The 25,613-nt window shown below is 41.9% G+C and overlaps 1 protein-coding gene across 3 annotated transcripts in view; it reads right to left on the bottom strand.

The window, feature by feature from the left end:
- CABCOCO1 (ciliary associated calcium binding coiled-coil 1) overlaps nucleotides 1–25,613 on the bottom strand; it is a 182,450-nt gene that overhangs the window by 130,980 nt on the left and 25,857 nt on the right. For all 3 annotated transcript variants that reach the window (XR_005449828.1, XM_038744138.1, XM_038744137.1), the window contains exons 2-3: nucleotides 21,766–21,866; nucleotides 14,543–14,712 (exon numbers count right to left, since the gene is read on the bottom strand). Coding sequence is in view for 2 of the 3 variants with exons in the window: in XM_038744138.1 (XP_038600066.1) it covers nucleotides 14,543–14,712; nucleotides 21,766–21,866 (271 nt within the window). In the remaining variant the exon portion in view is untranslated. The remainder of the gene's footprint in view (nucleotides 1–14,542; nucleotides 14,713–21,765; nucleotides 21,867–25,613) is intronic.

Raw genomic sequence — 25,613 nt, forward strand, 5'->3', positions numbered from 1 at the left:
AAAATTAAAAAAATTAAACAATAAGTATTGTTTAAGCTTTTCATGTTTGAAATGTAGATTAGCCTGAAAGAGCAACATTATCCAAATTTAAAATCAAGATAACTGCCATCATTTAGCTTTTGATTGAAACAAATGATGTTTTAAAACATTAAACTGATATTTACCTTTCACTTAAAGAGCTTAATTATTTCAATCTTTCAGAAATTGAAAGAAAATGGAAGAAGCTTCATGGCCAAATATAAAGAACCCAGGCCTTGGAGTCGGAGACTTGGGTTCTAATCCCAGCTTTGCCAGTAGCTTGCTATGTGACCTTGGACAAGTCACTTAAATGCCCCCTGCCTTTAAAATCATAACAGTTCTCCTTCCCCTTTAGCCTGGGAGCCCTGTTTGGAATGGGGACTGTGCCCACCTTATCTCATATCTATACTGGGACTTAATGCAGTGCTTCGAACATATTAAGAGCTTCATATATACCATTATTATTATTATTATTATTATTATTATTAATATTTATTATTATAATTTGTGCAAGGAAAAATACCATTTTGGAAGGGAGGAAACAGAGAGGTACATTCTACTGCCCTTCATTTTCAGTCAGATTCAATGAGGCTCAGTACTAATTATAATTTTTCAGTGAGCTGAATTCTTCCCTTGCAATTCCACAGAATCAAACTAAATACCATCCAAAGCTATCAAGGGAAGACTCAGACTGTGAACCCCCAACAAGGACATGGATTCCCACCTGTGTATTCTCTCCCAGCACTTAGTTCAGTGCTCTGCACTGAACTCCCAGGACAGGACTGAGAATCAGAAGGACCTGGGTTCTAATTCCAGTTCTGCTACTTGTCTGCTGTGTCACCTTGGGAAAGTCATTTAAATTCTCTCTGTCTCAGTTACCTCATCTGTAAAATGGGGAATAAGACTATGAGCACCATTTGGGACATGGACTGTGTCCAACCTGATTAGCTTCTATCTACCCCAGTGCTTAGTACAGTTCCTGCCACATAGTAAATACTTGACAAACACCATGAAAAAGTGCTTAATAAGTACTGCTAGTACTACTACTACTAATAGTGGCATTCGTTAAGGACCTTCTATGTAGAAGGCACTGTACTAAGTGCTGGGTGGATGCAAGAGCAGGTTGGACACAGTCCCTGTCCCACACTGGGGCTCACAGTCTTAATCCCCATTTTATAGATGAGGTAACTCAGACACAGAGAAGTGATGGGATTTGTCCAAGGTCACACAGTGGAAGTGGTGGAGCAAGGATTCCTAGGAATCCTTCTGAGTCCTAGGCCTTGTATCATCCCCAGTGCTTAGAACAGTGCTTTGCACATAGTAAGTGCTTAACAAATGCCATCATTACTATTATTATTGTCCACAAGTCAATACTACAACTGCTACTACTGCTTCTACTATTATTATCATTATTATTATTATTAATAATAATGCTGGTTTAACTGGAGGACTACAGGGCTAAAAGCCACTCCTTTTCTCTCCCTCCAAACTGCAACCATACTGATCCAAGCACTTATCCTAACCCAACTTGATGAGAAGCAGCGTGGCTCAGTGGAAAGAGCACGGGCTTTGGAGTCAGAGGTCATGGGTTCTAACCCCGGCTCCACCACTTGTCAGCTGTGTGACTTTGGGCAAGTCACTTAACTTCAGCCAAGTCACTTAACTTCTCTGTGCCTCAGTTACCTCATCTGTAAAATGGGGATTAAGACTGTGAGCCCCCCGAGAGACAACCTGATCACCTTGTAACCTTCCCAGCACTTAGAACAGTGCTTTGCACAAAGTAAGTGCTTAATAAATGCCATTATTATCATTATTATTATTATTATTATCCTCTGCCTCCTTGCTTACCTCCCAGCCTCAGTCTCTCTCCACTCCAGTCCACACTTCACTCTGCTGTCCGGATCATTTATCAGCAAAATCATTCAGTCCATGTCTCCCCACTCCTCAAGAATCTCCAATGGCTGCCCATCCACCTCCGCATCCAACAGAAACCCCTTATTGGCTTTAAAGCACTCAATCAGCAGGCCCCAGCTTACCTCACCTTGCTAATCTCCTTCTACAGCCCAGCCCACACACTCTGCTCCTCTAGAGCCAGCTTACTCACTGTGCCCCCATCTATCTCACCACCGATCCCTTTCCCACATCCTCCCCCTAGCCTGGAACTCCCTTCCCCTCCATATATGCCACCACCACTCTCTCCATCTTCAAAGCATTACTAAAGTTGCATCTCCTCCAAGAGGCTTTCCCAGATGAAGCTCTCTTTTCCCCAGCTCGCTCTCCTTTCTGCATCTATGCACCTCAATCTGTGACCTTTGGACACTTGATAGTCTCCCCACTCCCAACCCCACAGCACTTATGTACATATATTTACATTATAAATTACTTATTTATATGTACTCTTCATTCATTCATTCAATCGTATTGAGTGCTTACTGTGTGCAGAGCACTATATTAAGCTCTTGGGTGAGTACAATACAAAAATGAACAGACACATTCCCTTCCCACAGTGAGTTTACAGTCTAGAGGGGGGGGAGACAGATATCAATACAAATAAATAAATTACAGATGAGTACATAAGTGCTGTGGAGCTGAGACGGGGGAATGGGAAAGCAAGCAAGTTTGGGTGACACAGAGGGGAGTGGGAGATGAGGAAAGAGGGACTTAGTCTGGGAAGGTTTCTTGGAGGAGATATGTCCTCAATAAGGCTTTGAAGAAGGGGAGATTAACTGTCTGTCGGATTTGCGGAAGGAGGGCATTCCAGGCCAAAGGCAGGAGGTGGGCTAGGGATCAGCGACGAGATAGGTAAGTTTAGTACTAGAGGAGCAAAGTGTGCAGGCTGGTTGTAGAAGGAGAGAAGCAAGGTGAGGTAGGAGGGGGCAAGGTGGTGGACTGCTTTAAAGCCAATGGTGAGGAGTTTTTGTTTGATGCTTACAATGAAAGCTAAACAGATACTTTTCTTTGGCAAAACCACCAAGAAGACATGTGTGTGGCTTGCCCGGATCTTTCCCTATCACAGGTAACTGTTGAAATTAGCACTCAGGTATTGGGTCACTGCAGTCAGTCAATCATATTTATCGCGCGCTTACTGTGTGCAGAGCACTGTAGCAAGCTCTTGGGAGATTACAATATAAATATATAACAGACACAGTCCTGCCCACAACAAGCTTACAGTCTAGAGGGACAGATATTAATTTATCTTTATTTTTTATTTATTATTAATTAATTAATTTATTGTTCTATTTATTTATTTATTTATTCATCAATAAATTTATTAATTTGGATATAAGGGCTGTGGGGCTGGAAGGGGGGGTGAATAAAGGGAACTAGTCAGGGTGACACAGAAGAGAGTGGGAGAAGAGGAAAGGGGGCTTTGTCAGGGAAGGCCTCTTGGAGGAGATGTGCCTTCAATAAGGCTTTGAAAGTGGGGAGAGTAAATGTCGGCCGGCTATGAGGAGGGAGGGTTCCAGGTTAGAGGCAGGGAGTGGGTGAAAGGACGGGATAGATAAGATCCAGGTAAAGTGAGGAGGTTAGCATTAGCATACTGCTTACTGTGTGCAAGGCCATGTATGAAGCACTTGGGAAGATTCAATGCAGTAGAGTTGGTAGACACAATGTCTGCCCAAAAAGAGCTCACAGTCTAGGATGAGGAGAACAACATTACCATTTTAATTGGGGTGAGGGTGAGAGGGAGAAAGGAGAGGGCAGATGGTGGCCTAGTGGAAAGAGCATGGGCCTGGGAGTCAGAGCCCCTGGGCTCTAATCCCAGCTTTGCCGCTTGTCTGCTGTGTGACCTTGGGCAAGTCCCTTGACTTCTCTGTGTCTTAGTAACCTCATCTGTACAATGGAGATTAAGACTGGGAGCGTAATGTGGGATATGCACTGTAACCAACCTGATTATCTTATGTCTATTCTTTGCTCAGTACAGTGCCTGGCACTTAATAAGCACTTAAGAAATTCCATAAAATAAAAAAGGAGTGATGTTCCCTCCTATCCCCTGTAAATCTGTGGAGAGCTTCTCTCTGGAGGTTTACTAAAGTCTTCTGAGTATTTATTTCAACCTTTAAAGAATTGGGCTCATTAATGTGGGCAGCCTAGGGCAAAGTCCTTTATTTCTGTGGACACAGTTTGAAAGTCCAAAGACTGGGGCAGCAAGATGCAATAACCAGTTTAGGACGCAAAATTTCAACATAACGTAACTTATCTGTAAATATACTTCACCCTATTTCTCTTCATGTTTAGCTAAGTCCGCATTCTTTCCTGATGACTGATCATGCTAAGTTTGAATAATTTCAGAGGGGCGGTGTTGTGCCAAAAAGGAAAAATTTGATACTTTTTAAAAATTCTCCCATGACTTATGAGAAGTTGAATGAATACTGCTCAAACTTTTCCAAAATATCGCTTTTGGCCTGAGACCAAGAACACAGAATTTCAACTTAGAAGGAACAGCTTTGAGTCAGCTATGAGCAAGGAAAAACTAGCACCTTCTCATTTATAATGGCCCTGAACAAAGAAGACAGATGCTGGTAGTTTGGAATTATCCAAGTGAAGAGGGAGGGATTAAGTCATTAACCCATTGATTTGGGGAACTTGTGCAACATAATAAAATAATTCTGACCAAAAAAGATCCCCTTCAATAACTGGTCAGCCAGTCAATTGCATTTATTGAGCTCTTACTGCTTAGTGCACTGTACTAAGTTCTTGGGAAAATAAAATATAAAAATATAATAGTCACATTCCTTGCCCATAACAAGCTTAGAATCTAGAGGGGGAGACTGACATTATATAATTAATAAATTTACAAATATGTACATAAATGCTGTGACGCTGGGAGAGGGGGATGAATAAAGAGAGCAAGTCAGGGTGATGCAGAAGGGAGTGGGAGAAGAAAGGAGGGCTTAGTCAGGGAAGGCCTCTTGGAGGAGATGTGCCTTCCATAAAGCTTTGAAGGTGGGGAGAATAAATGTCTGCTGGATATGTGGAGGGAGGGTTCCAGTTCAGAGGCAGAATGTAGGCGAGAGGTCGGCGATGAGATAGATGAGATCGAGGCAAGTTAGAGGGATGGCTTTAATAATAATAATAATAATGGTATTTATTAAGCACTTACTATGTGCAAAGCACTGTTCTAAGCGCTGGGGAGGTTACAGGGTGATCAGGTTCTCCCACGGGGGCCTCACAGTCTTAATCCCCATTTTACAGTTGAGGAAACTGAGGCACAGAGAAGTTAAGTGACTTGCCCAAAGTCACACAGCTGACAATTGGTGGAGCCGTGATTTGACCCCATGAACTCTGACTCCAAAGCCCATGCTCTTTCCACTGAACCATGATGCAGCTTTAGGGGAATGAAGTGTGCAGGCAGGGTTGTAGTAGGAGAGTAGTGAGGTAAAGTAGGGGGGAGCAAGGTGATTATTATTATTATTGTGGAATTTGCTAGGTAGTCACTATTGTGCCAAGTACCATGCTAAGCCCTGATTCAGACATATTATAAGCAGATTAGACACACTCCCTATCCCACAAGGTGCTCACATTTTAAGAGGAAGGGAGAACAGGCATTTAATCTCCATTTTACAGATAAGGAAAGTGAGGCACAGAGAAGGTCACACAGCAGGCAAGTAGTGGAGCCAAGATTAGAACCCAGCTCTCTTGACTCCCAGGTCTCTGCTCTTTCCACTAGGCCACAGTGCTTCTCAGAGGCTCAATTTTTTAGGTAGGTTCCTTATATGGGGCAAAACATTAGCAAATCAGCTAGTCCCTGTATGCTGCACTAGTTTGCCACCAGCTCCTTATTCAGCGGTTGGGAGACCTCTTAAAGCAATAGTGGCTATTAAGTTTGAGAAAAGGTACTCAGGGAACACGCCTCTTGGAGAGTTGCCAGTACCCTACCAGTCTTGGCTATGGGAGGGAGAGTCAAGCAGAGGCCTACCCATTCCATTCCTAGTTTGGGCAGTGGCTATTGAGTGGACGGCAATCTGCAGTAGCAGCATGGGAGTAAGTCGAGGGTAGATACTCAAGTTTACTGTGCGAAAGGAGGCAATGGTAAACCGCTTCCGTATTTTTACCAAGAAACCTATGGATACACTACCAGAACGACTGCAGATGGAGTTGGGATGTCCTGGGAGAGATGCGTCCATGGCATCACTATGGGTCGGAGATGACAACAGCAAAAGACAAACAAGACTCTGGGAACTCATTGAGCCCCCACTAATTCCCCCAGCACTCCGGCAGCTAAACGATGTCTCCCCTTCTGCCCTAAGGGGACTGCTGGAAGGACTTCTTCTTTTATAGTATTTGTTGAGTGCTTACAATGTGCCAGGCACTGGAGTAAGTAATGATGGCATTTGTTAAATGCTTACTATGTGCAAAGTCCACGTGGGGCTCACAGTCTTAATCCCCATTTTACAGATGAGGGAACTCAGGCACAGAGAAGTGAAGTGACTTGTTCAAAGTCACACAGCTGACAAGTGGTGGAGCTGGGATTAGAACCCATGACCTCTGACTCTCAGGCCTGTGCTCTTTCCACTGAGCATGCTGCTTCTTTTGGTAGGTACAAGTTAATCAGGTTGGACAAAGACTGTGTCCCACAGGGGGCTTACAGTCATAATTCCCCTTTTACAGGTGACAGAAATGAGGCTCAGAGAAGTGAATTGACTTGTCCAAGGTACAGAGAAGACAAGTGATGGAGCTGCGATTAAAATATGGGTCCTTCTGACTCTCATGCCTGTGGTCTAACCAGTAGGCCATGTTACTTCTACATTGGACCTGGTATGACATGAGAAGCAGCAAGGTGTAGTGGCTAGAGCATGGGACTGGAAGTCAGGTCAGGGGTTCTAATCTCAGTTTTGCCACTTGTCTGCTGTGTGACTGAGCAAGTGACTTCATTTCTCTGGGGCTCTGTTACCTCACCTGTAAAATGGGGATTGAGACTGTGAACCCCATGTGGGACAGGGTCTGTGTCCAACCCGATTTCCTTGTATCCACTCCAATGCTTAGTACAGTGCCTGGCACATAGTAAGCACTTAACAAATACCATTATTATTATTATTTTTATATGTCATTATGGCTACTCCCTGTAGTGAAATCCCCACATTGCCTGTTGTGGTGAATTGGAATAACAAGGAGATGGCCAAAGTTAGTAACTAAAGGAATCAAATAAAAACTTCTTTAGTTGTCAAAATCCAAAGACAGAAGTGAAGATGCTTGTCAGGGAGAATATGAGAGAAAAGAATATGCTGATTGTACGTCCCTCGAGTGGTATAATGAGATAATGAACTTTGGTGGCCATTCTCTTCCAGAAACAGCATTCTTTCCCCAGCTCTCCCTCTAGCTCCTACTCTTTAACTGCAGGTACCCATCAGGCACAGTTTTAAATCCCCTCATTTTACCCTCACTTCCTCAGAAAACTTACCTTTTACCATTTCTATATGGACACTCTTAGCTTCTGAACTCTTTTCTTCTCTATAATCTCACATTTCCTCCTGCTTCCAGGGCATCTCTACTTGGCTGTCCTGCCAGCCACTCAAGCTCAACATGTTTAAAACTGAACTCTTCATCCTCTGCCAAAATCCTCTCCATCTAACATTTATATCCTTTGACAGGTCTATGAAGTCTACAACCTTGGGATTACAGAGAAGCAGCATGGCTCAGTGGAAAGAGCCCGGGCTTTGGAGTCAGAGGTCATGGGTTCAAATCCCTGCTCCACCAATTTTCAGCTGTGTGACTTTGGGCAAGTCACTTAACTTCTCTGTTCCTCAGTTACCTCATCTATAAAAGGGAGATTAAGACTGTGAGCCCCACATAGGACAACCTGATCACCTTGTATCCGCCCAGTGCTTAGAACAGTGCTTTGCACATAGTAAGGACTTAACAAATACTATCATTATTATTTTTTTAACAAATACTATCATTATTGCTTTTTTTCAGCACTCCTACTAAGTGTGTTCCCATATCCTGTTGGTATTTCGTCCACAATATTTCCAGGTTTTGTCCCTTCCTCTCCTTCCAAATGGCCACTACATTGGTCTAGGCACTTATATTACTCACTGTTTTCCCCAAGTCCCCGTCTTTCTGATCTCTAGTCTATACTTCCCTTCTGCTGCCAGGATCATTTTTCTGAAATGCTAAGCTGCACACCTCTCCCATTGGAAATCTACAGTGATTGCCCACTTCTCTTCATATCAAGCAGAAACTCTCAAGCAGAAACTCCTGGCCATTGTCTTCATACTTATTCAGCTCTCTCCCTTCTACTTATCCACTCTTTTCTCCCACTACACTACAGATTGCACTTTACATCCTGAAGTTAACCTACTCACTGTGCCTCTCTCTTCTCCCCACCACCGACCTCACACTCTAATGATCCCTCCTTCCCTGCTCCTTAATATCTGAGAGACCATAGGTCAACCAGTCCATGGTATTACTGAGAATTTACTGAATGCGGAACACTGTACTGAGTCCTTGAGAAAATAAGATATCAGAGTTGGCAGATACAAACCCTGTTCTCAAGGAGTTTGGAATCTATAGTGGGAGACAAATATTAAAATAAATTACAGGTAAGGGAAATAGTAATGTATAAGAATGTTTACAGAAGTGTATCAAAGTACTTGAGAGGTACAAAATCAAGTTCATAGTCGACAGAGGAGAGGGCATAGAGGGAAAGAGAGCTCAGTCAGAGAAAGCCTCTTGGCAGAGATGTGATTTTAGGAGGGTTTCCACAGTGGAGAGAGTGGTGGATGGTCAGTTATGAAGGGGGAGGGAGTTCCAGGCCTAAGAGAAGATGTGGGCAAGGTTTTGGTCAGGTGGTAGACAGGACTGCAGTACAGAGATTAGGCTGGCATTAGAAGAGTGGGTTGGGTTGCAGTAGACGATCACCCTTGCATTTGGATTTGTGTTTTTTATTCACCCTACCCTCAGCTCTAAATTATGTATACACATATCCCAAAAAGCTTCTCGTGGTCAGGGAACATGTCTGCTAACTCAGTTATATTGTACACTCCTATGCACTTAGTAAATGCTCAATAAGTATGGTTGATTGATTGGCAACAGAGTTTGAGGAGGTTATGGATGGAGTAGTGCCCACTGGACTTGGCAAGAAGGAGGTTACTGGTGACCCCAGGGAGAGCCATTTCCACAGAATAAAGGCCGTGGAAGTCAGATTGCAGGGGATTGAGAAGATAATTGGAGGAAAGGAGGTGGAAGCAGTGAGTGAAGATAACTCGCTCAAGGAGATTGGATAGGAATGGTTGGAGGGAGATGGGGTGATAACTGGAGGGAGCCAAGGAGTCAAGGGAGGGTTTGGTGTTTTTTAGGTTAGAGGATAAATGGGTATGCTTGAAAGCAGATGGGGAGGAGTCATTGGAAAGTGAAGAGTTAAAGATGCCAGTCAGGGAGTAGGCAATTGCTTTGATAAGGTGAGAAGGGATGGGGTCAGAGGCACCTGTGGAATGGTTAAATTTTGAATGGAGGTAAGAAATCTGCTCTTGAGATGCTTCTGGGAAGGATAGGAGAGTCAAACCCCTTTATATTTCTTCCAGAAGGCTTTCCCAGATTAATTCCTAACCTCCCCACTTTATATTCCCCTTATATCCTTCTGAATTGTACTTTCCAAGTGCTTAGTACAGTGCTCTGCACACAATAAGCACTCAATAAATACAATCGAATGAATGAATCTTCCATTTCAGCATTTCCACAGCACCTAAGCCTTAAGTGTGCTCAACCTCCTAAAGCACATATACATCCATTTTGTATACATTACGACTTAAACCCTAACTCATGTCCATATCCTCTTTACCACTCTTCTCCTGTCATTCATTGTAGTGTCTGCCTTCCCTGCTAGATTCTAAACTTCTTAAGGTGAGAGATCATATCTGCTAATTCTACTGCACTCTCCCAAGTGTACAGAGTAGCTGCTCAATAAATGTGTCTGATGAATTGATTAATTGGCTGCTGTACAGCAACAGACAGGGTGGGCTAGCACAAGCTAGAGGTGAAGGAGAGCCATAAGGGATATTCCTGGGAGAAGAGGGATTTGAACCATGGTTTCGCTAATCAATTAATCAATCAGTCAGTCGTATTGAGCACTTACTGTATGCAGAGCACTGTACTAAGGGGTTGGGCGGGGTAAAATACAACAGAATTGGTAGACACATTCCCCGCCCACAGTGAGTTTACACTCTACAGGAGTTAACTTGCTAAGATTTCGACATGACCTTTATATCCCGGTATGAAACTATATCTCTATTATGAATTGACACCTTGTCATGGTAAGAGAGTTTGTGTAAACCAATGAATCTTAGAGTTATGCCACTGAGAGATATTCCCTTTCCAGGATTACCCATAATGGAAAGGTCTAAGCTGAAGTGTCAGATCAAGATGATTCACCTGTGCTGGGCAGAAGTGGCATGGAAAAGAGTCAGAGTTTGATGATCAAACAATCAAACTGTTGGTCAAAGACAACGATGGAGGCTTAAGTTTTTACTGTGCAGAAGGAGGCAATGGTAAAGCTCTTCTATATTTTTTACCAGGAAAATTCTATTGAAAACCTTAAAGCCACTGTAAATTGGAAACAACTCAATGGCATTTAAAGAAGAAACAAAATTATATATACAGCACTTGGCAAATAACAATATTCATCTATCCATTTGGGTTTTTTTGAATACAGACTCACTCCCAATTACACATGCCTTCCTTAGAAAGGGCTCACCACATATGTAGCGGGAGAAAATACAAACTTGGAGAAGTAGTGCGACCTAAAGAAAAGAGCCTGGGCTTGGGAATCTGAAGATCTGAGCTCATTTGATGGAAGCAGGGAATGTGTCTACCTAATCTGTTATAATTGTACTCTTGCAAGTGCTTAGCACAGTGCTCTGCACACACTAAATGCTCAATAAATACAACTGATTAAGTAATCCCAGTTCTGCCACTTGTCTACTGTATGACAAGCATCAGTTACCTCATCTGTAAAATGGGGTTCAAGACTGTGAGCCCCATGTGGGGCATGGACTCGGTTCAACCTGATTATCTTGTACCTGCCCCAGTGCTTAGTACTATGTCCGGCACACAGTAAACACTTAACAAGTACTATTTGGAAAAAACAAAAAACCCAAAAAAACAACTCCTTGCCATGAAATAGCCGGGAATAATATCCTGCAGTGAAGAATAGTAATAACATTTTTATTGTCATCTCATTATAAGCTTTCAAAGAAGATTCATAATGATGTAGTTAACATTTCTTGTTCTGTTACTCTTATATATGTTCAATTTTTAATTGATGTTTCATGGCCTCTTTGATGTTCAGTTTTGCAATTTTCATTGCTTCTTAACTGTTCCTTATTAATAAATGAATTCAATATTCCAGCCACATAAACCATTAATTTGAAGGCTTACCTTTTTCACTTATTAGCATGTCAGTTTCCTACCCAGCATTCTGTTTTGCCCCTAATTAAAAACGCTTACCCTCCCTTTAATCCTATTTCCTGTATCATTTGCACTATTCCCACTCCACTGCCCCACCCTACATGTCATCTCTCCCAAATGTACCCTTGAAATCGATTTATATGCCTAGTTTAGATGCTTACTAATTCTGAACAATAGTAGTAATAGTATCTACTAAGCACTTACTGTGTGCAGAGCACTGTAGTAAGCACCAGGAAAGAAATACATAGGTGGGAATTAGACATGTTTCCTATCCTTGGGGAGCTCTACACCATTAAAACAAGTACAGAGAAATCTATAAAAAGAATGCATTTCGTATATTGCATAGAAATTTATAATATAAACGTACTTGTTAGAGAAAGGATGAGGTTGTGATGATCAAAGCTTTCTACTTTCTAAGATTTAGCTGTCTTTCTCATATGATACCATAATAATATTTTTGGTAGTTGTTAAGCTCTTATTTATGTGCCAAACACTAAGTGCTGGGGTGAATACAAGATAATCGGGTTGGTCACAGTACCAGCCCACCTGGGGCTCACAATCTAATTTACGGGGAGCAGGATTTAATCCCTACTATAAAGATTAGGAAATTGGAGCACAGAGAAATTAAGTGACTTGCCATAAGGTCACATAGCAGATAAGTGGCAGAGATTGGACTAGAACTCTGGTCCTTTGATTCCCAGGCCCATGCTCCTTCCACTAGGCCACACCGCTTCTCAGTGAATTTATCTCAGACTATTTCTTCATGGCAATAACTCTATCACTTGTTTCTAAAATCGCTGGACACTATGCACAGTACTATAGAAACTAAATACATGAAACCTTTTGTTCCTTCATTGCTAATTTAAAGTTCACCTAACCAATTCCTTTGAAAATAGTTTCTTGAGGGAACACTATCTAGTTCAATAAATCCCCTTTGATAACAAAAGAATTCCAAGAGCTTTGAATTTTTGAATTTCACTTTTCTCCATCCCTTTTTAAAACTGACTAATATTTTATTCACATATGTGCTAAAGGATGCGTGGGAACTATTTTGTCAAATTTACTGACATGCTTATCTATTTTCTGGAAATTTTACTAATTTCAAAGATTTTTTTACAAGATAAAAAACATGAAACAACATGTCATGCTTTGTTGAAAAAAATTTTGTTTCTATGAGTTTGGAAATTTCAAGTCATAATAATCAAAGAACGTTTTTAGACAAGAGTGTCATCTTTGGCAAATAATATTCTCAGCCTTATTATTTCATAAATTTTCATTTTGACTGAATTGAAAACATATTGGAAAAAGATCTTGCTCCCTATGGAACTTTGAACATTTTCTGGCAAATCTGATCATTAAGGAATCAAAATCTCGTTTCAAAATGAAATAATCTCTTTAAAATATCACTATTCACTTTGAATTCACAGTCCCTTCGAGACTGTGAGCCCACTGTGGACAGGAAATGTCTCTACTTGTTGCTGAACTGTAATTCCCAAGCACTTAGTACAGTGCTCTGCACACAGTAAGTGCTCATTAAATACGATTCAATAAATGAATGAATGAATTGTGTCAGTCTAATTAGATCAGCTTTATGCACACCCTTTAAACCACCTGGTCTCGTTACCTTTTTTGGAAAACTTCCTAATATTGTTTTTACATTCATTGTTGAGTTAATATGTTCAAAAGATTAAGAAAAAGCTGTATTAATTAGTCAGCATATCACTGATCAAAATCTGACCTTTCTCCTTTGAAATTTTTTAAGGTTGCTTTTGTGACGAAGATTCCCCAAAACATCGATCCTTAGCAGGCAGGGCAATGATCCAACAGCCCAGTATTTGGGAGAGTCCCAGAGAGGTGGGAGGAGGGTTCAGCAGGTTTACTCTTAGAGCCTGCATCCACCAGATCTCCTTACCTTGCCCATTCCCAGTGTCCTCCCAATGCCACTCTGCCATCTCCCATCGCCCCGAATGATGTTTCAAAAATTTTTACTCCATGGGCCATGGGTTGCCACAGATTTATTTATATATAATGTGGCTGTGACTCTAGACTGAGCTCGTTGTGGGCAGGAATGTGTCTATTTGTTGTTACATTGTACTCTCCCAAGCACTTAGTACAGTGCCTTGCACAAAGTAAGTGCTCAATAAATAGGACTGAACTGAATATTAATGTCTGTCTCCCCCGCTCTAGGCTCTAAGCTTGTCATGGGCAGTAAATATCTGTGTACTGCTGTATTGTACTCTCCCAGTGCCCTGCAAACAGTAAGCACTCAATAAATATGATCGAATGAATGAATCCTTTGTTTTCAGGTTCTCCAATTCTGGTTCTCTAAGATTTGTCGATATTTGCTAAGAAAGTGGGCAAATTACAACTGAGACTGCTTTGGCAGAAAAAGAGGCAAGATACAAGATTGGTATTTGTTTATCATAAAATTGTCTACCCTTTATTTTGCATTTTTTTGAGGCTTTTGTTTTAAGAAACAGTACTCCCACATGCCAGACCCATTTTGGGATTCTAGGTAAGTATGGGAAGAGCCCATTTTCCTGGATCGAAGAAGCACTACACGCTAGGTTAGGGCCAGCACTAAGCACAGGGGCAGGTCGGGCTGTTCACTCTTAGCCCAACCCTACAGAGGACACTCCAACATGACAGGAGAATAGGGCTCCGCAATCATAACAGAGTTCTTTGCAAAAACTAAACTGGTACGACATTCTATAACAGCAACTCGGAAATAGTGGAACTTAACCTCCTCCACTCTGACATATCCACAAATTTCTTTAAAATGAGAATGTACTGAAAACACTTCTATCTCTGAAACACAACTTCATTTTAATAGTTGACACATGGATTCTTTTTGTGCTCTGGTAAGACTTTTTAAATGGGATTGACCTATCTCTTTGTCAAAGCCCATTAAACTGTAGTCTTGGTGAGAGCCAACATGTATTCCTAGAGATTGAAAGATGTGCACTGTAACCTGGATAGACTCAGGAAAAAAAAATGGAAAGAATTTTAATGAAAAGATTTCCAATAAAAGAATCTCTTTTTAAAAGCAATTAATTTTTAGAAAATAGAGGCCAATTCCAATTTCCTTTTCTTTCCGTAAAGACAAATTTCTACTTACCGCTAAGATTCTCTAGTAACATATAAAGCAGAGTCATAAATTTTGATAGCTGTGGAAGGGTGAAGTTAATTTCTTTAGCCCACCAGAATCCTGACACATAGTAGTCGAGAAGAATGGCTTCCTTTAAAGACGTCTGAAGTTGCCTGAAATTCAAGAATTCTTCCATTTTTCTGTCATAAAAAAATGGAATTAAAAGCACTTTAGAAACCAAAGTCAAGCCAAATTTATGTTCTAAGGTGCTTGGTGATTGAATAGCTACACAATAATTTTTACTCAATATCAAAGATTTCATTAAATGTAACTACTGGGTACTCAGAACATGGTCTAATGGAAAGAGTTACAGGCCTGGGATTCAAGAGAACTGGGTTCTGGTCCTAGGTTGTCCTCATTTTTCTTTTTTTTTTCAATTTTTAAATGGTATTTATTAAGCACTTACTATGTGTCAATAATAATTGACTAATCTGTCCTAATCTGTCCTAATCCTCCTCGACCTCTCAGCTGCCTTTGACACTGTGGACCACCCCCTTCTCCTCAACACGCTATCTGACCTTGGCTTCACAGACTCCGTCCTCTCCTGGTTCTCCTCTTACCTCTCCGGTCATTCTTTCTCAGTCTCTTTTGCAGGCTCCTCCTCCCCCTCCCATCCTCTTACTGTGGGGGTTCCCCAAGGTTCAGTGCTTGGTCCCCTTCTGTTCTCGATCTACACGCACTCCCTTGGTGACCTCATTCGCTCCCACGGCTTCAACTATCATCTCTACGCTGATGACACCCAGATCTACATCTCTGCCCCTGCTCTCTCCCCCTCTCTCCAGGCTCGCATCTCCTCCTGCCTTCAGGACATCTCCATCTGAATGTCTGCCCGCCACCTAAAGCTCACCATGTCGAAGACTGAACTCCTTGTCTTCCCTCCCAAACCTTGCCCTCTCCCTGACTTTCCCATCTCTGTTGACGGCACTACCATCCTTCCCGTCTCACAAGCCCGCAACCTTGGTGTCATCCTCGACTCCGCTCTCTCATTCACCCCTCACATCCAAGCCGTCACCAAAACCTGCCGGTCTCAGCTCCGCAACATTGCCAAGATCCGCCCTTTCCTCTCCATCCCAACCGCTACACTGATCATTCAAGCTCTCATCCTATCCCGTCTGGACTACTGCATCAGCCTTCTCTCTGATCTCCCATCCTTGTGTCTCTCTCCACTTTAATCCATACTTCATGCTGCTGCCCGGATTATCTTTGTCCAGAAACGCTCTGGGCATATTACTCCCCTCCTCAAAAATCTCCAGTGGCTACCAATCAATCTGCGCATCAATCAATCAATCAATCAATCGTATTTATTGAGCGCTTACTATGTGCAGAGCACTGTACTAAGCGCTTGGGAAGTACAAATTGGCATCACATAGAGACAGTCCCTACCCAACAGTGGGCTCACAGTCTAAAAGGGGGAGACAGAGAACAGAACCAAACATACCAACAAAATAAAATAAGTAGGATAGAAATGTACAAGTAAAATAAATAAATAAATAAATAAATAGAGTAATAAATATGTACAACCATATATACATATATACAGGTGCTGTGGGGAAGGGAAGGAGGTAAGACGGGGGGATGGAGAGGGGGACGAGGGGGAGAGGAAAGAAGGGGCTCAGTCTGGGAAGGCCTCCTGGAGGAGGTGAGCTCTCAGCAGGGCCTTGAAGGGAGGAAGAGAGCTAGCTTGGCGGATGGGCAGAGGGAGGGCATTCCAGGCCCGGGGGATGACGTGGGCCGGGGGTCGATGGCGGGACAGGCGAGAGCGAGGTACAGTGAGGAGATTAGTGGTGGAGGAGCGGAGGGTGCGGGCTGGGCAGTAGAAGGAGAGAAGGGAGCAGTAGAAGGAGAGAAGGGAGCAGTAGAAGGAGAGAAGGGAGAAACTCCTCACCCTGGGCTTCAAGGCTCTCCATCACCTCGCCCCCTCCTACCTCACCTCCCTTCTCTCCTTCTACAGCCCAGCCCGCACCCTCCACTCCTCCGCCGCTAATCTCCTCACCCTACCTCGCTCTCGCCTATCCCGCCGTCGACCCCTGGCCCACGTCATCCTCCGGACCTGGAATGCCCTCCCTCTACCCATCCGCCAAGCTAGCTCTCTTCCTCCCTTCAAGGCCCTGCTGAGAGCTCACCTCCTCCAGGAGGCCTTCCCAGACTGAGCCCCTTCCTTCCTCTCCCCCTCGTCCCCCTCTCCATCCCCCCCATCTTACCTCCTTCCCTTCCCCACAGCACCTGTATATATGTATATATGTTTGTACATATTTATTACTCTATTTATTTATTTATTTATTTTATTTGTACACATCTACTCTATTTTATTTTGTTAGTATGTTTGGTTTTGTTCTCTGTCTCCCCTTTTTAGACTGTGAGCCCACTGTTGGGTAGGGACTGTCTCTATATGTTGCCAATTTGTACTTCCCAAGCGCTTAGTACAGTGCTCTGCACATAGTAAGCGCTCAATAAATACGATTGATGATGATGATGATGAATAATAACAATAATAATAATGCCATTTGTTAAGACTTACTATGTGCAAAGCACTGTTCTAAGCACTATTCTACATGCTGGGGTAAATAGATAAAAGTTCATCAGGTCCTGTCCCACATGGGGCTAACAGTCAATAGAAGAGAGAATAGGCACTGAATCCATTTGGCAGTTGAGAAAACTGAGGCACTGAGAACTTAAGTGACTTACCCAAGGTCACACAGCAGTTAAGTGAAGCAGCATTGTCTAGTCGCTAGAGCACGGGCCTGGAGTCAGAAGGACCTGGGTTCCAATCCCAGCTCTGTCACTTTTGTGCTGTGTGACCTTGGGCAAACCATTCCACTTCTCTGTGCCTCACTTACCTGATCTGTAAAAAGGGGATTAAGACTGTGAACCCCATTTGGAATGGCCTGTGTCCCACCTCATTAGCTTGTATCTACCCCAGCGCATAGTACAGTGCCGGGCACATAGGAAGCGCTTAACAATATCATTAAAAACAACAACAAAAAAAGTGGCAGTCTGAATTTGTCTGAGTTCTGAATTAGAACTCCGGTCCCTGTAAAATAGAGACAATAATACTTGTATCTCTCTATCTCATAGGGAAATTGTGAGGCTAAAATAAGATAATTGGCATGAAAGTACTTTGAATAAATGAAGAGATCTACAGGATAAAAGACTACTCTCTCTCTTTTAGACTGTGAGCCCTCTGTGGGACTGTATCTGATCTGGTTATCTTGGGTCTACTCCAGCACTTAACACAGTACTTGGTATAAAGAAGGTACTTAATAAATATCACTATACACAAATTCAAGGTACTGATAGTGTAATAGAGAAAGAAGAAGTACTCTGAAGAGGAGACAATACAAATAATCCCACAGATACAGGTAGAGATATATAGGACTATATCCGAATGTATATATGTATCTGGATATGTGCATCTGAAAGCCTATACAGTCAGATTTGGAAAAACCAATTCATTCAATCGTTTTTTTTTTTAGTGCTATGTGCAGGGCACTGTACCGAGCACTCTGGAGAACACAACAATAAACAAACACATTCCCTTCCCACAGTGAGTTTACAGTCTAGATGATTGAGTCAGAAGGGGTATAGTGGAACAGCATGGCACAGTGGATAGAGCATGGGCCTAGGAGTCAGAAGGTCATGAGTTCTAATCCCAGTTCTGCCACTTGCCTGCTGTGTGGCCTTGGGCAAGTAGCTTCACTTCTCTGTGCCTCAGTTCCCTCATCTGTAAAATGGGGATGAAGACTGTGAGCTCTATGAGGGACAGGGAATGTCCAACCTGGCTTGCTTGTATCCATTCCAGTGCTTAGTACAGTGCCTGGCAAATAGTAAGTGCTTAATAAACACCATAATTATTATTATTATTATTGTTATAGTGGCAGGCACAGTCCTGCTGTTGGCACGGGAGGAAGACTATCCCTCTAAGAGACCTGTGTCTGGTCTTAAATCTGCCCACTGGGGCTATGCCATCAGTGGAGAAATTTTCTGACCAAAAAATCACAACGGATCGTCCGTGAGCTGAACAGACAAGAATCCTAAAAATCAGCCCGTTGGCATGAACGGCCAAGATTGCGAGAGCTACCCACTACAGCTCGGCACTGGCACTGTGCTGTGATCATTTTGGTGGTAAATGGGTCTCACGCATAAATCCCTTTTGTGTGTAGTTTGCCGTGGACCGTATGCCTGCCCGCCAACTCGCTCACCGTCCTCTGACTCCCAGCAGGAACTCAACTGGCAGGGGCCAAAGAGTGCAAGTGGCCCTGTGCGAACCATTATCAGCCTGACATCAATTCCCCCTCACAGGCTCTCAGTTCTCAAGTCTCGGAGCCAAAGCTCATCCATCATTCCCTATGGGAGACTCCATCATCCACGGGGCAGATATGTGAGGCTCTGCTCAAACCTGAGGACGCATTTAATGTTCTAAAGCTAAAGAATATTTTCTTTTTCCATTTAGTGAGTCGCTTTGCAAAATCTCAAAAAAGGGAAAAGATCTGCTTCCCTTTCTGGGAAGCAACATGACCTAGTGGATAGATGACCTGGGCCTAATGCCGGGTCTGCCATTTGTCTGCTGTGTGACCTCTTACAAGTCACTTTGCTTCTCTGTGCCTCAGTTACCTCATCTGGGGGATGAGGACTGTGGGCCCTGGACGGGACAGGGACTGTGTCCAACGCAATTTGCTTGAATCTACCCCAGAGCCTGGCACATAGTAATAAGCGCTTAACAAATACCACAATTATTATTATTATTATTATTATTATTATTATTATTATTATTATTATTATTATGTGGATTAAGACTGTGAGCCCCATGTGGGACAGGGGCTGTGCCCATGATTAGCTTGTATCTACCTCAGTGCTTAGAATAGTGCTTGACATATAGTAAGTGTTTAACAGATACCATTATTATTATTATCTCCATTTTAAACTTTGTTTTATTTTGTATGAAAGAGTTCAGAAACCACCAGAGAACATGAAAGAAAAAAATCGGTAAAGAATTTGGATCGGAATATTTTTCAGTAATATGTTATATTCCATCTAATAGTCTCAATAAGCTTCACAAAACTTTGAATGTATCTCAGAATATTCATGATATGGCATTTATAAATACGCCATCTACTTTACAAAGAGGAAAAATGAGGCTAGAAACTTAAAATGAATGCAGAGTTATTAAAAGACAAAAAGAAATAAATCTATTTTCAGTGGTTTTCCTGGACATTTTTACTAACCTTATTAGCATTATGAAAAGTGAACAGAACTGGAAGTCAGGACACCATAGTTCCAATCCCAGCTCAGTCACTTGTCTGCTGTGTGAGCTAGGATAAGTCACTTAATTTATCTGTGCCTCAGTCTCAAACTGTAAAATTGGGATTAAATACATATTCTCCCTACCCTTTAGACTGTGAGCCCATTGAGGAACAGGGACTATGTCTGATCTGATCAAACTGTATATACCCTAGTGCTTAGCACAATGCTTGACACATACTAAACACTTAATAAATACCATAACTTTTATTATTCAGGCTTAGCTTATCGTTCTTAACAGTCTGTATACTGAATCTAGCAATAAAGATAATCCACTAATGTTTTAATTTTCATATTATCACTTTGGAATGTATTGTTTCTCTACTTAATTACCTCTGTTTCACAGAGGATAGCCAAATAATGGCCTCATGATGAAGGCTAAAGGGTAACTACTGTGATTTTAGTGTATTTTTCTAAACAATAATCTCCTTCCTACTAGGCTGTGAGCTCCATGTGGAACAAGGACTATGTCCAACCTAATTATCTTGTACCTTCTCCATAGTTTAGTACAGATCTTAGCACATAGTAAGCACTTAACAAATACCATTATTCTTATCCTGATTGTCATTATTAGTTGTAATAATACTGATAATAAATGAGACTGAGGGGCCAGTTTCTTTTCAAGAATCTTCCCCTAGGAGTATCAGATCCATGTTTATAATCCCCCAGGTTCACTTCGGCACTTTTGCACTCAATGTGTATTTGTGTATTTACATTGTCACGTAGGACTTCTGTACATTTGGGCTTCCATACCCTACTATTTAAGCACTAACTCATATTCATCTCCACTTATCCATATCCACTTCTTCCTACTATCTGTAAATTATTTCTGTCTGCTTCACCCGTTAGACTGTCACTTGTTTGAAAGCAGGGATAATGCCTACAAACTCTGCTGTAGTCTTTGAAACACTTTTTGAGCACAGTAGATGCTCGCTTTTCATCATGGATCAATAAATGGTACTTATTGAAGTCAGTACGTCCCCAGTAAACACTACTTACTGATCCATCAACCACTCAATCATATTTCTTAAGCACATACACTGTGCAGAGCACTGTACTAAGTGCTTGGGAAAGTACATTATAACAGATTCATTCCCTACCCACAGTGAGCTTACAGCCTAGAGGAAAATTCCTGAAAATTAACATTTAATTTAATCTGCTCCTTGTAGGCAGGGAATGCGTCTGCCAACTCTCAAAGGCTCAGTACTTAGGAATTATTACCCCCTTCTTATTTTTCCACTTGAGGCACACATATGCCTGCTTCAGGAAGAGAAACCCTCCCAGGTCATCTTTTCCCTATTCCTTCCTTTACCACTGCTTCTGTAGACCACATTCATTCAATTGTATTTCTTGAGTGCTTAATGTGTGCAGAGCACTGTACTAAGCACAAGTCGGCAACATATAGAGATGGTCCCTACCCAACAACGGGCTCACAGTCTAGAAGTGATGTGATGTTGACAAAAATGACAGATTTAGGTCTTATGACATTAAGAAGGCTGGATGCTGCAATTACCCAAAATGCCTTCAGTACCCTCTGAATCTTGGTTTTACACATACAGACACACACACACACACAGACACACACACACACGCATGCAGCCATGCATGCACACACACAAGCAGAAGTAGGTCTACAGAGATGGTGAAAATGAATCTCTCCATATCCTGCCACAACGTTTGTTCCAGGCTCCCAGCTGAAAGGGGGAGGTGTAGCTATTGTACTCTCCCAAGCACTGTAAGTGCTCAATAAATATGCTTGATGTTTTGTCGAAGTTACCCCTCAGAGTTTACCACTCCCCAGATGGTTTGCAAGGAATTCTTTGAAATTTCATAAGATTTATAGCCATTCTGTTTTTCTGGTTAAATCTCTATATCCATAATACTAAAATACTTACTTTTGAAGTCCATCTATATTTTCTCCTAGTAAATCACTTATTTGGGAGTCTGACAGAAAATTCCAAGATGGAGGCTCTTGTTCGTGGGTTTCTGCGTCTTTCTACATTAAAACCAAAAGTTAGATTACTTCAATAACATGTTTTAAATATCTACTGTTTTGATACCAAGTATTTTGCAGACTAAAAACACAAATTTTTTCATGCTGGTTTGTTCCTAAAAAAAGAAAGAAAAGAATCAAGTAATCACCCACGGCTTCTACATTTATTTGAAAGGTAATAGGTGCAAACAATCAGTTAATTAGAATTCTTTCATATTTCATTAATCAAAAAAGCATTTTCCTCTGAAAAGCACACTTTAGAGATTATTATAATATCTTTTCATTAATTTAAAGTTTGCAGATATTCTTGTTTCCAAGATAGCCTTTAATTACACAGATGAAACAGTCTTCTATCTCATTCTTCATTATAGATCATTTCAACAAGGATATAAATTCACCCCACTCATTTTAGATGAAGTAGTATTAGAGGAAAGCAGGCTGGATTGAGAATCAGAGTGCCCTGGCTTCTCTTCCTGGCTTTGCCACTGTTAAGCTATATAAATTTGGGTAAAACATTTAACCTCTGTTCTCATTCATTCTATTTACAAAATGAAGATGGTGTAATACTTATTTCCTATTCCTATCTCAGCGAGATGTAGGGTGGCTTGAACATTCATACATAACAATGGAATATGCTAGGTGCAGCAATAATCTTGAAAAACATGCTTAGGTAATATTTATATAACCATGTTATTGCTACCATAATAATAATGACTGTGGTATTTCGTAAGTGCTTACTATGTTCCAGGGACAGCTCTAAGCACTGGATACAAGCAAAGTGGATTGGACAGAGTCCCTGTCCCACATGGGGCTTACAGCCTGAATCTCCATTTTACAGATGATGGAACTGAGATCCAGAGAAGTGAAGTAACATGCCCCAGGTTACACAGCAGGCAAGCGGCTGAACCGGAATTAGAACGCAGGTCCTTCGGACTCCCAAGCCCATGTACTATCATCTAGGCCATGTTTGCTTCTCTGGTGTCATCCTCGACTCCGCTCTCTCATTCACCCCTAACATCCAAGCCGTCACCAAAACCTGCCGGTCTCAGCTCCTCAACATTGCCAAGATCCGCCCTTTCCTCTCCATCCAAACCACTACCTTGCTCGTTCAAGCTCTCATCCTATCCCATCTGGACTACTGCATCAGCCTTCTCTCTGATCTCCCATCCTCGTGTGTCTCCCCACTTCAATCCATACTTCATGCTGCTGCCTGGATTGTCTTTGCCAGAAACGCTCTGGGCATGTTACTCCCCTCCTCAAAAATCTCCAGTGGCTACCAATCAATCTGCGCATCAGGCAGAAACTCCTCACCCTGGGCTTCAAGGCTCTCCATCACCTCGCCCCCTCCTACCTCACCTCCCTTCTCTCCTTCTACAGCCCAGCCCACACCCTCCGCTCCTCTGCCGCTAATCTCCTCACCGTGCCTCATTCTCTCCTGTCCCGCCATCGACCCCCGGCCCACATCATCCCCCGGGCCTGGCATGCCCTCCCTCTGCCCATCCGCCAAGCTAGCTCTCTTCCTCCCTTCAAGGCCCTACTGAGAGCTCACCTCCTCCAGGAGGCCTTCCCAGACTGAGTCCCTTCCTTCCTCTTCCCCTCGTCCCCCTCTCCATCCCCCCATCTTACCTCCTTCCCTTCCCCACAGCACCTGTATATATCTATATATGTTTGCAAATATTTATTACTCCATTTATTTATTTATCTTACTTGTACATATCTATTCTATTTAATTTTGTTAGTATGTTTGGTTTTGTTCTCTGTCTCCCCCTTCTAGACTGTGAGCCCACTGTTGGGTAGGGACTGTCTCTATATGTTGCCAACTTGTACTTCCCAAGCGCTTAGTACAGTGCTCTGCACACAGTAAGCGCTCAATAAATATGATTGATTGATTGATTGATTGATTGATTGGAAACCCCAACGGCTCAGCACTTGTGAATTATTACCTCCTCCCTTCTTTTTCACTTGAGACACACATAAGCCTGCTTCAAGAGGAGAAACTCTAGCTTTCCCCTGTTCCTCCCTTTACCACTGCTACTGCTGTAGGGCACACATGCAGGAGTGGGTTAGCTTAACTGGGGAGAATGTAGGTCTCCATAACTTGCTATAACTCAATTAATCAATTGTATTTATTAAGCACTTACCATGTGTAGAACACTGTACTAAGCACTTGGGAAAGTTCAAAATAACAGAGTTAGTATACAGTTCCTTGCCCTCAACGAGCTCTCTGAGAACCTGTGCAGGGCAGGCTCCCAGCTGAAAGGAGGAGGTAGGTCTTTTGAAGGTCCTCAAACCTGCTTCCTACCTAGGTTGTTCGAAGAGGCAAAGACTTTTTCCCGCCTCTCATCAGAACCATCCCTGCTCTTTCTCTGTAGATTTACACAAGCACTATAGGTCAGGAAAGACTTTCCAATTGTAGCAATCAGATCCACAGATCAGCCACCTAACTGATCCCTCCTCAGACTTGCAGGAAAGAGAAATACATTCTTTCACATTCTCTTTTGTTTTCGGTAGGTTAACGAAGAAGACATTTTTGGAAATGTAAAATTATACCCGCTAATATTTCAGTGTGTCTAAAAATGAAGGTAAACGACCATATCTTATATGCGAAATGAAAAAGTTAAATTCATGAGCAGATTGAAATATGGATAGTGATTTTATTTGTAGGGATGTGAAATGGTATCTCTGATGGAAAATGTGTAAACAAGCTATATTTAGAGAGGCAATATGCGCTAGTAGAAAGAGCACGGTCCTGGGAGTCAGAGGACTTGGATTCTAATTCTGGCTTTGCCACTTGCTTGATGTAAGACCTTGGGCAAATTACTTCACTTCTTTGTGCCTGAGTTTCCTTACCTATACAATGGAGTTTCAATAACTATTCTCCTTCCTACATGGACTGTGAGCCCCAGATGGGACAGGGACTGTGCCTCATTAGACTATCTTTTGTGCCTAGTATAGTGGTTGACAGTGCTTAACAAAATTATTAGTATTATTATCATTCTGTAACTCACTCCATTCTATCATTTGCTAAATATTAGCAAATCAAATTTGAATCCTATGCCATTTGGAAGACAGACTTTTGTGACTTGTCATTCATTCATTCAATTATACTTATTGAGCGTTTACTGTGTGCAGAGCACTGTCCCTTTCATTTGGCAAGAAATATGTGTCACCAGTAAACAATACAAATTAGTACCACAAATTACAAGATGACCTTTGAAGTGCTGAGCTACAGATGTGATCACTTTAAGTAATTATGAAGGATATAATGAATTTCAAAACCTCAATGAAAAGGATTAATGTGATCTAATTAGCAGTGCTATTAGTGTTATTTTTGATATAATCTTCTCCAGGAAAACAGCTTTTGTAAGCATGACTTGCTACCTGAATTTTATCTAGATGAAATCTAATGTTGATTTTTCTTCAAAACTCTGGTAACAGAAGTGAATCAATCAATCAATCAGTCAATGGTATGTATTGAGTATTCATTATATACAGAGCATAGTACTAAGTACTTGGGAGAGTATAATACAGCACAGTAGAGAGACGCGTTCCCAGCCCATAGCAACCTTACAGTCTACTTAATTCTGCTTCAGAACACTTAATTCTGGAATGTTAATTAACATTTTCCCCCCAAAATCCAAAAATAAAATGGTTCATGTTGTATTTATAGAGAAAAACTAGTACCCAAAGTCAAGAAGTAGATGAACAGACAATAATTAGTAGTCAAATACATTTTTTTTTACTGAAATA

The sequence above is a fragment of the Tachyglossus aculeatus genome, chromosome 3 (assembly GCF_015852505.1).
Source record: "Tachyglossus aculeatus isolate mTacAcu1 chromosome 3, mTacAcu1.pri, whole genome shotgun sequence".
Classification (NCBI taxonomy): Eukaryota; Metazoa; Chordata; class Mammalia; order Monotremata; family Tachyglossidae; genus Tachyglossus; species Tachyglossus aculeatus.